The sequence below is a fragment of the Epinephelus fuscoguttatus genome, linkage group LG9, assembly GCF_011397635.1.
Source record: "Epinephelus fuscoguttatus linkage group LG9, E.fuscoguttatus.final_Chr_v1".
Classification (NCBI taxonomy): domain Eukaryota; kingdom Metazoa; phylum Chordata; class Actinopteri; order Perciformes; family Serranidae; genus Epinephelus; species Epinephelus fuscoguttatus.
Window position 1 is genome coordinate 23,265,064 of NC_064760.1, and position 13,496 is coordinate 23,278,559.

General features: G+C 41.1%; 1 protein-coding gene across 2 annotated transcripts in view; it reads left to right on the top strand.

The window, feature by feature from the left end:
* Nucleotides 1-505: 505 nt before the first annotated feature.
* LOC125894236 (dedicator of cytokinesis protein 2-like) overlaps nucleotides 506-13,496 on the top strand; it is a 151,828-nt gene continuing 138,837 nt past the window's right edge. Inside the window, exons 1-12 of one of the 2 annotated variants that reach the window (XM_049585512.1) lie at nucleotides 506-737; nucleotides 4,309-4,392; nucleotides 5,802-5,842; nucleotides 6,031-6,086; nucleotides 6,188-6,284; nucleotides 6,368-6,516; nucleotides 6,823-6,958; nucleotides 7,588-7,745; nucleotides 9,782-9,863; nucleotides 10,109-10,244; nucleotides 10,870-10,945; nucleotides 11,125-11,201. In XM_049585512.1, the coding sequence (XP_049441469.1) occupies nucleotides 695-737; nucleotides 4,309-4,392; nucleotides 5,802-5,842; nucleotides 6,031-6,086; nucleotides 6,188-6,284; nucleotides 6,368-6,516; nucleotides 6,823-6,958; nucleotides 7,588-7,745; nucleotides 9,782-9,863; nucleotides 10,109-10,244; nucleotides 10,870-10,945; nucleotides 11,125-11,201 (1,135 nt within the window). In that variant the 5' untranslated portion in view covers nucleotides 506-694. Of the gene's footprint in view, nucleotides 738-3,970; nucleotides 4,065-4,308; nucleotides 4,393-5,801; nucleotides 5,843-6,030; nucleotides 6,087-6,187; nucleotides 6,285-6,367; nucleotides 6,517-6,822; nucleotides 6,959-7,587; nucleotides 7,746-9,781; nucleotides 9,864-10,108; nucleotides 10,245-10,869; nucleotides 10,946-11,124; nucleotides 11,202-13,496 lie in introns of those variants that run through there. The other variant, XM_049585513.1, reaches the window with a different exon arrangement.

A 13,496-nucleotide genomic window follows, 5' to 3' on the forward strand; every position in this document is an offset into this window, starting at 1 on the left:
GGAACACAACATCAAGCTATTGCCAGTGATGTTGCGTCTTCACTTTGAATTTCAAAAGCTTAAAGGGTGATGCACAAAGAGAAGAGGTGAGGGTACACAGCATGAGCTGGCAGACAATCGATTGAAGTCATCCACGGTTCAACGACTTTGTACACTGTGTGATATCCAGTACTTATGTTGTTCAGATTTGAGAGTGGATCACAGATGCAGACTTGCTGTCTGTCATATTTGATGACATCTGCATCTTTAGAAAAAAAGCACATGGTCAGGCCCAATTTTGCTCTGATGGGAAGTTTATACTCTGTGGGTAATTCTGCATTCTATACTCACCATCACATTTGAACCCTTCTGTAACAGGAGATGTTGTTGATGCTTTGTGTTTGGTTACAGACGAAGTAATCTACTTCTAAATGAGCAAAATGGAGCCTTCACACACTGCGCAGGCCTGTGAGCTCTACAGGACTCCACCTTGTTGTACTCACCCACTTCCCCTTAACGGCCTGAAGGCAGGAAGAGAGGGGAGGCAGAAGAGGAAGAGAGGCAAAGAGGGCTGGGCTTGTTGCTTTCATTTAAAGTAAAAAAAAAATACAGAAGTGAGAAGTTCAGCAGACACCCTCAAAAAAACACACAGAGGGAGAAATAATCAGAAAGACACGACTCAGAATAGAAAGTAGGTAAAGGGCTACATGCAATCATGGCTCCTTGGACGAGGACCACCACGGAGCGGTATGGTGTAGGTAAGTCACTCTGTGCTCACCGTGTGTGTGTCTTTGTTTGCACATACATGTTGCTACGGTGTCTCTTAGTTTTGGTGTGATGGTAGACTATCCGTGTTGTGAAAAGAAACGAAAAAAATAGATGCCCATCACTTCCTACTTAACAGGATGTGAGCAGGTGCTAACGGCTTCACAGAACTTTAGGATGTACACATCAGATGCATTTCCCGCAACAAACTTAAATCCAAAAATCATATTTACCATTTACCCTAAATGCAACTCAACTTATAAGTGCTACAGTGTAGAAGATTGTGAGGGGGATAAAATCATAAATCATCATCCATCCTGAACTGATAGAAAAATGAGTGGCAGTTGGTAGGGCAGTTTTTATGCATTAAACATTACGCAGCGCATAAATGCAGACGCAAGAAGATGAATTATTCCTGAAAATGACAGTGTTACGTGCAGAATGACTGATTTTGGCACCAGGAACAAATCCTAGATAGTTAAGGAGCAACTTCTCAGTACAATCTTTAGTTTATCTGTAGTATGTGGGTTGAATATGGCCGAGCTGATCAGCATGTGTTGCTGTTAGATATGCGAGACACACAGCTTACCATGAATACAGATTTCTGACGTCTAATACAAAATGTAAGAGCAGAAGTTCACTGGCCTGTTGCAGACGATGCATTGATTTGTCACTTGCAGTAAGTTCAAGGCATATAGTTTGTGTTGTATACGCGAGGGAAAACTTTTCAAAGTTTTTAAATTCTTCCGTTGCTTTATAGCTAAAAGACTGAAAGTGACAATGGCTTGGAAGGATTTACAGAAGCCATTTTGAATCAGTCACTTAATAAGATTACTAAATGAAGTGTTGTTTATCTATGTGTATCTAGACTGAATTTCTTTCTGTGCTGTGTAAGACTACAACACAGGAAGTGGAGGAAGAAGGAAGGACTTCTTTTTTTTTTGTACCTCGTAGCTACACATCAGAATAGGGTACTGTTGTTGAAACCGCATCGTGTTATAAACTGTACACACCTCAGTTTTCATTTTAAAAGACTAGGCTTATAGCTTTTTGCAACTGAAGTGTTGGTCTGAAAATAGTGTACCATATACTGTCACAAGAATGATGTTAATTAGCGGTCATTTTGTAGCTGTGCAACTGCTTGTCAAGAATAGGATGGAGCAAAGCAAACCTGTGAGCTACTGCAGACAGTTAATGCAGGTTTTACTGCTACGCTTACTTACTGCAACAAACTGATACCCAATGCACAGGAGCTGCTGCCAGTGCTCTGCCTACTCTTTTGCTCTACCAAGCTGCTCCTGCGATGCTAATTCCTGCTGTAAACATGTTACCTGTACTGCTTGTACTCACATACAGTAAATCTAAGGCATTTTGTTTATTAAATCCATCATTTCTGGGTTGTTGTGTTTGTATATTATTTCATTTTGTGTGTATTTATTTCATTTCATCTATGTTTAAAATCAAATTGTATTCCATCTTAATTGATTTTTATCCTGTATTGCACATTGCATTTCCTCTCTGTTTGAAATGTGCTATATAAATCAAGCTACCTTGCCATCATGAGAAGCTGGAACTAGACACGGTTTGGCATTTTTGCATACAAAAATTACTTAAAAACATTTGTGAATTGGTTTTGAAAATAGTTTCAATGTGGTGTTTCTGTTAGCATCATTAAGGCCCAGCTGTTACTGAAATCATTTTGGCTCCATGTAACGTTAAAGGTCCAGTGTGTAAGATTTAGGACTTTGTGGCGTGCACTGGTGAAGACTGCAAATTGCAACCGGCTGACACTTCACTTAGTTAAAATTCCTACAGTGTTCATTGTTGAGGAGCTTTTTATCAGGAGCTGAATTATCTGCAGAAGTCCAGGTGATTTCACGTTACACATTGGCCTTTCTCCTACCTTGTCTGGCATGTCACAGCCGGCACACTTGCACAGCACCTGCAAATTTGTGCTCATCTTTCTTTTTTTCAGAGAACTTGTTCTGTGCTCACCTTATTTCTGATACAGACGTTGAGGATGTTTTTTAACACCCGGCCAGCATTTGTATTTGGGGCACATATAGGTAGTAAATGGGATGAAAAATGGGCCCCATATGGGATTGTTGACAGGTTCCATAATGGCTCCATGCCAATTGCCCACAAGGGTGGGTTAACCCATAGCTATTTTGGGCCCATACCCACCTGGTATCCAGGTAGCCCTGGCATAACCCATGTGGGGCCCACCTAGGCAAACCCACTTATGTGGGCAACTAGCATTGGGCCAATATAGAGCCCTTTGTCAGCCCCACAGAGGGTCCATTTTTCATTTTTTGCGTGAGCCAAATTATCCACTGTCTCTTTCTCTCCAAAACAAATGGAGCACTCCTTGACCTTTTGATACGTTTGATACTCTTGATACTTCTGATGCGGATGCATGATTGAATATATGTTCAGAGGAACACTACCTATGGTAATATCGGACTGATCTAGTGTCTGGGGATTGTTTGTTTGTATGTTTCTTCTTTTGTGTATTATGTCTAATGTTCTATTTGTGTTTTATGTTGGGCCCCCTCCTAAAAGCTTTGGGTAGCTTACTTGGGGTGTCCCCTTCACACATCCAAATTTGTGATGCATTTATTAAATGGTATCGGTATTATTTTGATGTGTGAATAAAAATCAAATCAAACCAGGGATTTACAGCATTAAAATCACTGAATAAAGCAGTTTCACAATGACAAATCAGTGTTTTCCACCACTGCTAATTTGCATTGGAGCTGCTGACTATGAGCCAGTGTTTTGTTTGTCCAATCTGGGCTACTGTAGAAATATGGCAGTGCAACAAAACATATGTATTGTATCATATTCATGGGTGTACTACTAGGTAGATGGGTAGGTTGGCTGAGGAGAAGGTGGGTACACTGTTCTATGTATACCAATGGCTTTTTGGTGGAGGTGGGTATACCCTGTATACCTGCATATACCCTCCACTACATCACTGATTAGCCTCATTTCTGCTAATATACTCCCCTAAATCCAACACACTGGACCTTTAAATCATCTTGTAAGTAAGCTGACCTGCTACTTGTGTGCCCATGTAAATGCATTTTTAGTGCACCGAGGAAGCCAAGGTGGTGTTGACAAGAAGTATGTAGGCAGGAATAAATTTCCATGTGTTTTGGTCCTGTTGTCACTGTGGTGGTTGTGGCAGTTTGACAGCTGATCCATGCTGCGGTTGTGGCGTGAGCTGAACTATTTTTAACTTGTGTTTATCTATAAGTAGCTTTCCTCCATTGATACACTAAAGTGTCACTCCTACACTCCGTGCATGGTCATGAAAGGTCCTGTTGTTTCCGTGCTGGTTTTTATTTCTGTAGCTGTTTAGCCTGAAACCTGCACGTGGCAGATTGACTGAACTGTTGCCAAGGTTACCACGGAACTGCTAAAGCTAGCTTACTGCTGTGCTAATCATACAGTCACTGCTACTAACATTAATCACATATTAGCTCTGCACAGTTGCTGCTTGTGTGCTTGGGACTTTTTTTTCCCATTGTATCACCATTAAACATCTGTCTTAACTTTTAGTTAAGTGGAATTTTGTCGGCAAAGGAGAGAAGCAGCTTTCCCTGGAGGTAGGAGATACAGTCCAGATCCTGGAGGCCTGTGATGGTAAGAATATCTCAAAATATAAAAATTATACTGTTATTATCACTCATGTTGTATGATGCCCATAAACAGCCTTTTTTAACATGTTCACCATCAATTAACATTTAAAATACCCTGTGCCAGTGTTTAGCATCTAGGCCTGTGCATGTAGCTTGTCCTAAAACCTTAAAGTCATATTTTTTTTCCCTATAAACCAACTGCCTTAAACAAAATGAAAAACACACTAAAAATAACAAATACTAATAGGCTCAGTTACAGTTTTGATAAACTGTCACTCACATTTTATGTATTTCACATCATAAGATAATGAGAATTTAAAATAACTTGATAAATATGATAAATAAATACACAGGGTGTGTACAGGTTCTTAAAAAGTCTTAAAATGTTAATATTACAACAGTACGGCCTTAAAAGTCATTAAATAGTCTTAAATCTGAATTTGAGAGGTCTTAACTACTACAGACATTATATCTAATTTCATTTATCCATTTCTTAATTTCTTCTGATGAAAATGTGTGAAGCCTTTCTTGTAAAAGCCCACATTTCTAATGTCATTTTACCTCATACTTGCACTTACCTTTTGGCTAAATGTAGATTGACTTAACTTACTCTCATAACCACACTCTTACATACTTACCCTCTGCACAAAACCACATACATACTGTACAACTTGCCTGCAATGATAACCTGTGATGCTTAAATAGTTTTTTGTCCACAAATCTGTCTTTAATTTGGTTTAAAGCTGTCTGAAAAGGCATTACATAAAACTGTCTGATACCTGTAGACACTCTGCAACTGTTGAGTAATTATCAAATCAGTTAAAAGGTTGTGTGCACCATAAAGTGCTTCAGGGATGACATTTCTCTGTAGGCCGACGCGGGCGTTAGCTCTGACCTGGTTCCTTTGTCAGAAAGCCTCCGGGATTTTTCTGTTGGATTTCAGATTATTGCAGAAGATGAGCTCTGTGGCAAACAAAAGTTTATGATCCTTACATGTTTTGTTCGGTGAGATAATCTCCACAAATGAACACCCCTGTTATGATTTTTGAAACCTAAATGCAAACGCCAAAAATAAAATCCTAACATTTGGCTATAAATGAAATACACTGCTGTTTGGCATGATGTCATTCTTTAGTTTCATTTAGCCACTTGTTAGCATCCACCTTTTAAAAGACAAAGTTTAAAAAGTCAGGATTGGGATACTTACTAATGTAGACTCTAAAGCTTGTGTTAACCACAGAACTTATTTCAGGCATCTAACCAAAATTCCATTCAAAGAATCCATTGACTTCAAAACATTTCCCGGTTTTAGGACTCCACACAGTCTAAACACTTCAATACTGTGAACACCAAAGGCTTGCCTATGCAGAGATGTCAGTGTGGCAGTAAAGTGACAGTCAATTTATCTTTCAGGATGGTACAGAGGCTACTTGGTCAGGAACAAATCCCAGCGGGTAAGAGCTCATACACACATCACCTGGTTTTTACACCAGACTCTGCATCACATTGATTTTAGCAGAAAGGTGATAAAAACACATTCAAGTGGGAGGTCTTCCTTCTAGTTTTGTGGATAGAAATGTGAAAGCTGACACTGTTTATTTCTTTCATCTTATTCATCTCCTCCACATGTATTCCTCTCCAGGGAGTGTTCCCCGCCAGTTTCATCCATCTTAAGGAGGTTATCATTGAAAAACGAGGGTAAGTGCAATTAAAAAAGTTTTCATCTGACTCCAAAACTTTTATCTTTTTTTTAAATTTGTTATGTTTTTGTGTGTGTGTGTGTGTGTGTGTGACTACAGAGGCGAGGAGGTCGTGATGTCTGCAGAGATGCCCTTGGTGAAGGAGGTGACCACCACGTTGAGGGAGTGGGGAAGCATATGGAAGCAGCTCTTTGTGGTAAAAAAAAAACAAACAAGAGAAAATACTTCGAGATGAATGTGTGTGTGTCTGAGTTTAACAGCATACATCTACCTGTCCAGGCCAATAAACAGATGCGTGTGACGCAAGTCAAGAGGCTGATGTGGGAGCTGATGGAGTGGCGTTCGCAGCTCCTGTCTGGCACTCTGCCCAGTGATGAATTCAAGGAGCTCAAGCAGAAAGTTACCTCCAAGATCGACTATGGCAACAAGTATGTGTGCTGAAAAACAAAATTGCCTGGTGACACTTTAATACGCTTGCTGTTTGAAGCCGATCTTTGTTAACAAGCTACTTTTTTCCTGTCTCACCCACCTGCTCTCGTCTTTCTAACCACATAATTCTCAGCAACATCTCCCCTCATCCCTTTCCGCTCTGCTCCAAACTGTCAGTCCTCTGTCCTCTTCCCTTCAGCATTGATGCCTCCACTTGCTACTTTTTTTTGTACAAGATGTGCTCATTTGTACTCCTACTATCAATCTCCCCAATCCTCACCTGAGCTCTCCTGTACCTTTGGCAGGATTCTGGAGCTGGACCAGGTAGTTCGAGACGAGAATGGGAACATCCTGGACCCAGAACGGGCCAGTGTCATCAGTCTGTTTCGGGCCCACGAGGAAGCCACAGCCAAGATCAACGAGCGTATCAAAGAAGAGCAGGTAAGGAAAAAGATGTGAGGGCAGAACCCAGCAGGGAGCGGGCCACATGGAAACTTTCATGGGGCAGAGATAGAACGTAATGGGTGGATGTTGTAATTACAGTTTAATTTATTTGGCAAATTCTTTAAACATTGCTGTGGTATGACAGCACTAAACTTTCCCACAGATTTGTGTATCATGGAAGTTTCCCTGGGAAACTGTGTGATCTCATTTAGTGTTTTTATGATTAAAATAGTAGTTATGAAACTGTCAACATAAGAATGCCATGGACTAAATATTTTGCTTGCCACTCATGTCTGCTGGTCAAGCATAATTAAGAATTCTCTTCATTACAAATTGGCTTGACTCTATTTCCACCCATGCACAGCCTTTTCTTATTATATTCATTAGTTAGAAGTGAATGTACTCTCTTATGAATTTCTTATTCTATGACTTTCCTCTCTCTCGTAAACCCACAATCTGGATCCTGCAGCTGGTACATCCCAGAACTCAGTAACCCGCTATTATTGATTGTTATTCCAGCCAACCAGATTCATCAGGACCTTGAAATGAAAGGTTTTGGTTGGCATTTTATCCTGTTTAACCCTCGTCCCAAGTTAACCTCCCACAATTAATGTCCTCTCCTGCAGTCCAACGTCCAGACGGACCACAGTGGGATCTCAGCAAGGATCCAGTCTTCCCCCACTCACAGCCTCTACGTCTTTGTCAGGAACTTCGTCTGTCGCATTGGAGAGGACTCGGAGCTCTTCATGTCTCTCTATGACCCCATCAAACAGACCATCATCAGGTGCCACTTGTCCTTCTCTCTTAGCTGTAATCCCTAGCCTCATACAGTGAGCTTCAAAAGGTGTTTTAGTACATGCTGATGTTTTCTTTTCGGTTGATTTTAAGGATTTGAAGCTCCAGATTCAAATGTGTCTCTTTTTTGGCTTCAGATAATGAACTAATTTTAGCCCTGAAGGTTGGCAGATTTAATTTAACTCTCCCTTTGTGTGTTTAATTTAATTTTGGAGTGTAGCATTGAGTCACATCAAGATAGAAAACAAGTAAACTCTGTCTATCACATAAAATGAGACTGTAGGAAACTTCAGATAAGGTGGGTTTAGCCCCAGCATCCCTGAAAAATGCATGCACACACACACATATGCTCTAGCCCACACACACTCTCCTCCCTTCTCTCTGGTGTCTATATACTTCTCCTTCTCTCGCATCTTGTCCTCTCTCATCCATTGTTGAACTCCTCTAGATTAGAACAACGAGGTGTCAAAAATACAAATAAAGAAAACTAAATTATAGGGCAGCAGATACTGACTGGCAGTGCTGTGTGGTGCCTGACAGTGCTGATGCTAAGTCCTGTCACTCACTGTCATACTGGGTGTATCTAGGTCCCAACCACAGCAGCTGGCAGTATTAAGATAGACCAGGATCGATTGTGTTTTTTTCAATATATCCACCACTGTTTGTCTCTGATTTTCTTGGCGTTTGCCCTGGATTCGGATGTTTTTCTGTTTCATTTTAAGTCTGAGTGATTGTGTCTATTTCTGTATCGTGCAATCGTGGTGATCTGATCACTAGGAGACAGGGGAGTAGGAACGGGTGAGGGGACTTATGTCACATCAAAAATAATCACACTTTTAAGCTTTTTGCAAGCAATACAGTTAAAGTTACCAGAATCAACATCTATTAACGATTGCACACATTTAATTTGAGATAAAAATCTATTTAATAGAAAAAAATGTCTCATCAATCTCTTTCAAGAGTGTGTGTGTCTCTGCTGGGTGCAACAATATCACAGCATCATGATCTGTTTTACAGTATTATCTCACCTTTAACATCACAAGCCAAATCATATCCATTACATTAAATACAATTACTGAGCGTAGAGCAAAGTTTTGGTAGAGCAGGCATGTGGAGAATGAAAATGCTGGGTGTCAGATTCGTGACAAAGAGACGGCAAACTGGTTTGAAATTAAGGACTTAAAATTCACTCGTCACTCAGGCTGATTAGCAGGGCTCAGTGGGCAGACAGGCCGATCCACCAGCAACACCTCTAAATCACAGTAGTTTGCAGATTCTAGAGATTACTTGTATAACATCGTAGTTCTGACAGCAAGCAAGTTAAAATCGCCTTAATGTCAGCATGGGAAAAACAGCATTGATTAGCCCTTTAGTTGTTGGTTTGTAAGCCGATTGCCAGTTGGCACAAGTCTGCCACATTTGCTTGTTATGTGTGTTTGATTGGTTAAACGCTTGGGTTTTTATTTTCATACAACCTGTCCCCTTACCTTGTCAGGAATGTTTTAAGAACATTTTCTCAGTTTAGATTCATCCTGCTGTTCCAATAGACACTCATCACTGTGTCTACCTTGCTATTTATCTTTCTCTTCATCCCTCAGCCAGTGTCTGGAAGGTGATTGAAACCTTGAACTTCATTCTCCCAGAAATCATTTAATGCCACATTAGTACACTGCATACAGTATTACTCATGTACACCAGACAGGCTGCTCTGTGATCCTCTCCCAGAAACCACTAAAAGATGAGGGAAGCAAACACTCCAGCTTTATCTGGACTAAGCACACACTCAGTCCTGGCCTGGACAGATAGCGTTTCTATCTTTTTGATTCATCACCCCCTGAAGGTGGAAATACACATACCCAAAAAACAACATTTTATCTTCTCAAGTAGAGTGAATCTGGAGCGTTTCAGTCAAGGAGAATGAGATGATCTTTACAGTGACAGCAATTTTTTATACTTTGTGCGTCTGTATATCAAAATCCTGTGCAGAACAATAACGACAACAACTATTTTCCGTGCTTTGTGCAGTGAGAATTACTTGGTACGCTGGGGCAGCAAAGGATTCCCCAAGGAGATCGACATGCTCAACAACCTGAAGGTTGTCTTTACAGTAAGTGGCCACAGGAGGGCACTATCACACTGTTTGTTAGCGCTACAGAAATGAATGGCTTCATCCACTTGTGGAAGATCACATTGTTTTGTTTTCTCCCTCACCCTTTTTCCCATTTAACCTTCTGTTCCTCAACTGCTCTTTCCTCCATCTGTTTATTCTTGTATCTCTTATTCCCTCTTCCACACCGTACTTCTTTTACTTTCCTTTCTCTCTGTTCTCCTTTGCCTGTCTGTGTCCACCAGGACTTGGGGAACAAGGACCTGTGCAGAGAAAAGATTTATCTAATCTGTCAGATAGTGAGAGTGGGCAGGATGGACCTGAAAGAGACAAACAACAAGAAGTGCACTCAAGGCCTGAGGCGGCCATTTGGGGTGGCAGGTACTTGAAGATCAGCCAACGCAATTTTTTTTTTTTTGGTCAAAGGTGCTGCTAAATTGCTAATCCAAGTGTGAAGTATTATTTGTGGTTACTGGACTTAGGTGTATTGCTTTTAGTCGCCTCTCTCTTAAAGCTACAGTGCATTTGCCATGCCAAATGTCAACAGTTTAGCCAGCAATAATGGCCTTCAGTCGTCTCCTCAGTCTTTTGTTCCCTAAAGGTCAGAGTAGTTTTCTCTTATTTGTCAACTGCTGCTGCTGCTGCTGCAGATATTATCGCCCAAATTTACACCTGGGAGCTGACCAATACAACAGTCATCTTTTGCACAAACAAAACTAAAATATTGATGATGACCATCCACCACTTTTCTTCCTACCCTTGGGGCTATTGTTTCTCCAGTGGCGCTAGAAAGTTGCCTATATCCTCAACTAACCTCAGAAAACAGCGATCAGCGTGTATAGTAGGGCCTGTGTTGCTAGACTAGAGAGTGTGATAGAGATTTATGTACAAAATGTTCACAGCCGCTGTCATTGTTGACTGATGTGAATCCACATCATGAATTCTTCTATAGCATTTTCTTTGATTTTGTCATCACAGACGCATTTGTTTTCCCCTTTCTTGGCAGTGATGGACATCAGTGCTCTCATCAAAGGGAAGATCGAATGTGACGAGGAGAAGCAGTATTTCATCCCTTTCTTCCCGTATGTCCTATTTTTCTCCTCTGTTACTCACGAATCCTCCCAGTAATTAAATAGCAATACTGCAGTTTTGTGTGTGAAGGTTTCAGCACCTGCATGGTTTTGAGATTAAACAGCTTTTCTGCGCTTTTAAGTGTCTTTGTGCGTTTTTTTTTTTAATGTTTTTACTTTTTTGCCTCCAGGGTAGTTGCTGAGAATGACTTTCTCCACTCCTTGCTGAACAAAGTGACAGCGTCACGGGGAGACAGTGGTGGACAAGGTACTGTTGTGCACTTACACGCTTCTCTCTCTGTTTCCTAGTGTGTAAACCATGTGACTGGGTTGCCAAAGGTAATGGTTAACCATATAACCTTCATTCTAGCTTCTCTTCACTGGTTACCAATACAGGCTGATTATAAAGCCTTGCATGGTTTTGCACCACCTCACCTATCTCAACTAATTACACCTTATACACCAGCATGTCTTCTTTGCTCTCTCGATGCTAGTCTCCTGCTCGTTTCTTTCGTGAACAACAAATAATTTGGCTTCAGAGCATTTTCCTCCGGTGCCCCTTATCTCTTGAATGGCCTTCCATTACATGTTTAGGGTGCACGTTCAGTAGTTTTGTTTTTTTGTCTGTCAGTATGCAGTTTACGTCACGCTGCTCTCCTGCTGCGGACCCAGACCCAGGCTGAGTCTGAGTGAGTCGTAGGCAGATGCCTGGAGGCAGAGAGGCTCCGAGATAATGTTATCTTCTGCCTTTTGCTTGGAAGTGGTGAATTCACAGCTCACAAGAACTTAATATGACGCAGTCTCCAGCTTTTGTTTGATATCTTGTGTCAGCAAAAAATGTTATGCATATATCTGATCCATCGTTAGCGTAGCAAGCAATAGTTTGGAAGGCTGGGTTACTGTAGCCTATCATGTGAACGTCACACTGATCATCCTATTTAACCCTGTTCAAACTCTCAAACTCTGTATGGATAAAAGGACCAAATAAGAAAAAGAAACAGCCAGATCTGATTCTACTAACATAATTCTGAGTCGGCTATAGCCCTCAGGTGAAATCTTTAATCAAGGCTAAACACTTAGCTTTAATTCACTTCATTAACAGCCTACCTTAGCACTTAGTCGGGTCCATCACCTTTAGCACTGATATTCTTAATGTGTTGCATTTTAAATTCTAACAATTTTATTTGCTCTCCATAAGCTTTGTCTTATGTATTCTTTTAATTGTTAAGTGTTTAGGGACCATTCTGTATGTTAATTCTGCACTATGAATGAATTGATTGATTGATAGAAAGGTCCCGAATGCACTAAGGGTTCCCACTGGACTGTAAACGCTGCAGTCATTTGTGGTCAGACAAAATGGCCATTTCTCATCACCTCCTCGCCTCTTCTCTCTGCGCCGTGGGTGAGAATGAAGGGCATTATCCTGATGGATGGCGTGCGCCCCCGAGCTGATGTTTTCATATTACTTACCCTTTATTTCTCCCTCGCCAGCCTCCAGCCCCGCTGCCCGCTGCCTCATGTTTATGGCTGACTTTGACAGACTCGATGGGTGACACTGTCTTATTCCACATAAAGTAACCTCACATGTTGGACTGCACTGTCACATCGCTCGACTTTTATCTCTCCTTCCTTCCTCGCTCCTGAAAGTCCTGGGCGTAACCTAGATATGAAAGGAGCACCTAGAAGAGCAGATACGGAGGGAGCACCTGAGGCCACCAGATGTCTGTTCTTAACATTACTCACCCCTAATCTCTCCTTCCTCTCACTTTGAGATGCTTTTGCAACACTACACACACACACACACACACACACACACACACTGGCACACATATACAGAGTATTCCCTGTAGGTATGTGGTTAGCCTTGAAAATGTGGGTTTGTGACATAGTCTAGATTTCACCAGCGATGTTTTTCCCTAAAATAACTCACCCCCTTTCCTATGTCCTGTCTATTCTTCATCTGTGCTTTCCTCACATAATTCCTCTGAAAGCTCTGAGAGCCCATATTCTTTAGAACTACATTTCTGCCTATTATTGTAACACCTTCACCCTTTCTTTGTCTCCTTTGCCACCCCTGTTTACACCCCTTTCACAAACAGGAGACAGCCATTTTATAGTATTATTGATTACAGTCTCGTCTCTAACAACAGCAGACATTTTCACATCCCCGCTTCACCTTGGAACACTTCAACATTATGCCCCCCTGGATAAACACTAACATTTTGCACAAAGTGGATCGCACTTTAAGATTAAGCTCTCAGGCCGAATGTTTCAAGGCTTCTGTGGGTCCTGAAAACACCTTAAAATGTTTTAAATTCAGTTTTAATAGTGCCGGGCCTTGAAATTCATTATTCATTCATTATGCTTTAATTTGAATTTACCTTCCTGCAGAGAGACATGAAAATTCCTCTCTGGATATCTCGTTTAGAATAGCTTGGAGTGGCACCTATTTGTCAAAAATAAATGTTGTTAAATTTATTGATACAAGTGCAGTCCCTGTTCAAAATGGGTTTTTCAGAACAGGCTGATTGCTTGGCTTCTGGTATTGCTACTTGCAGCTTTC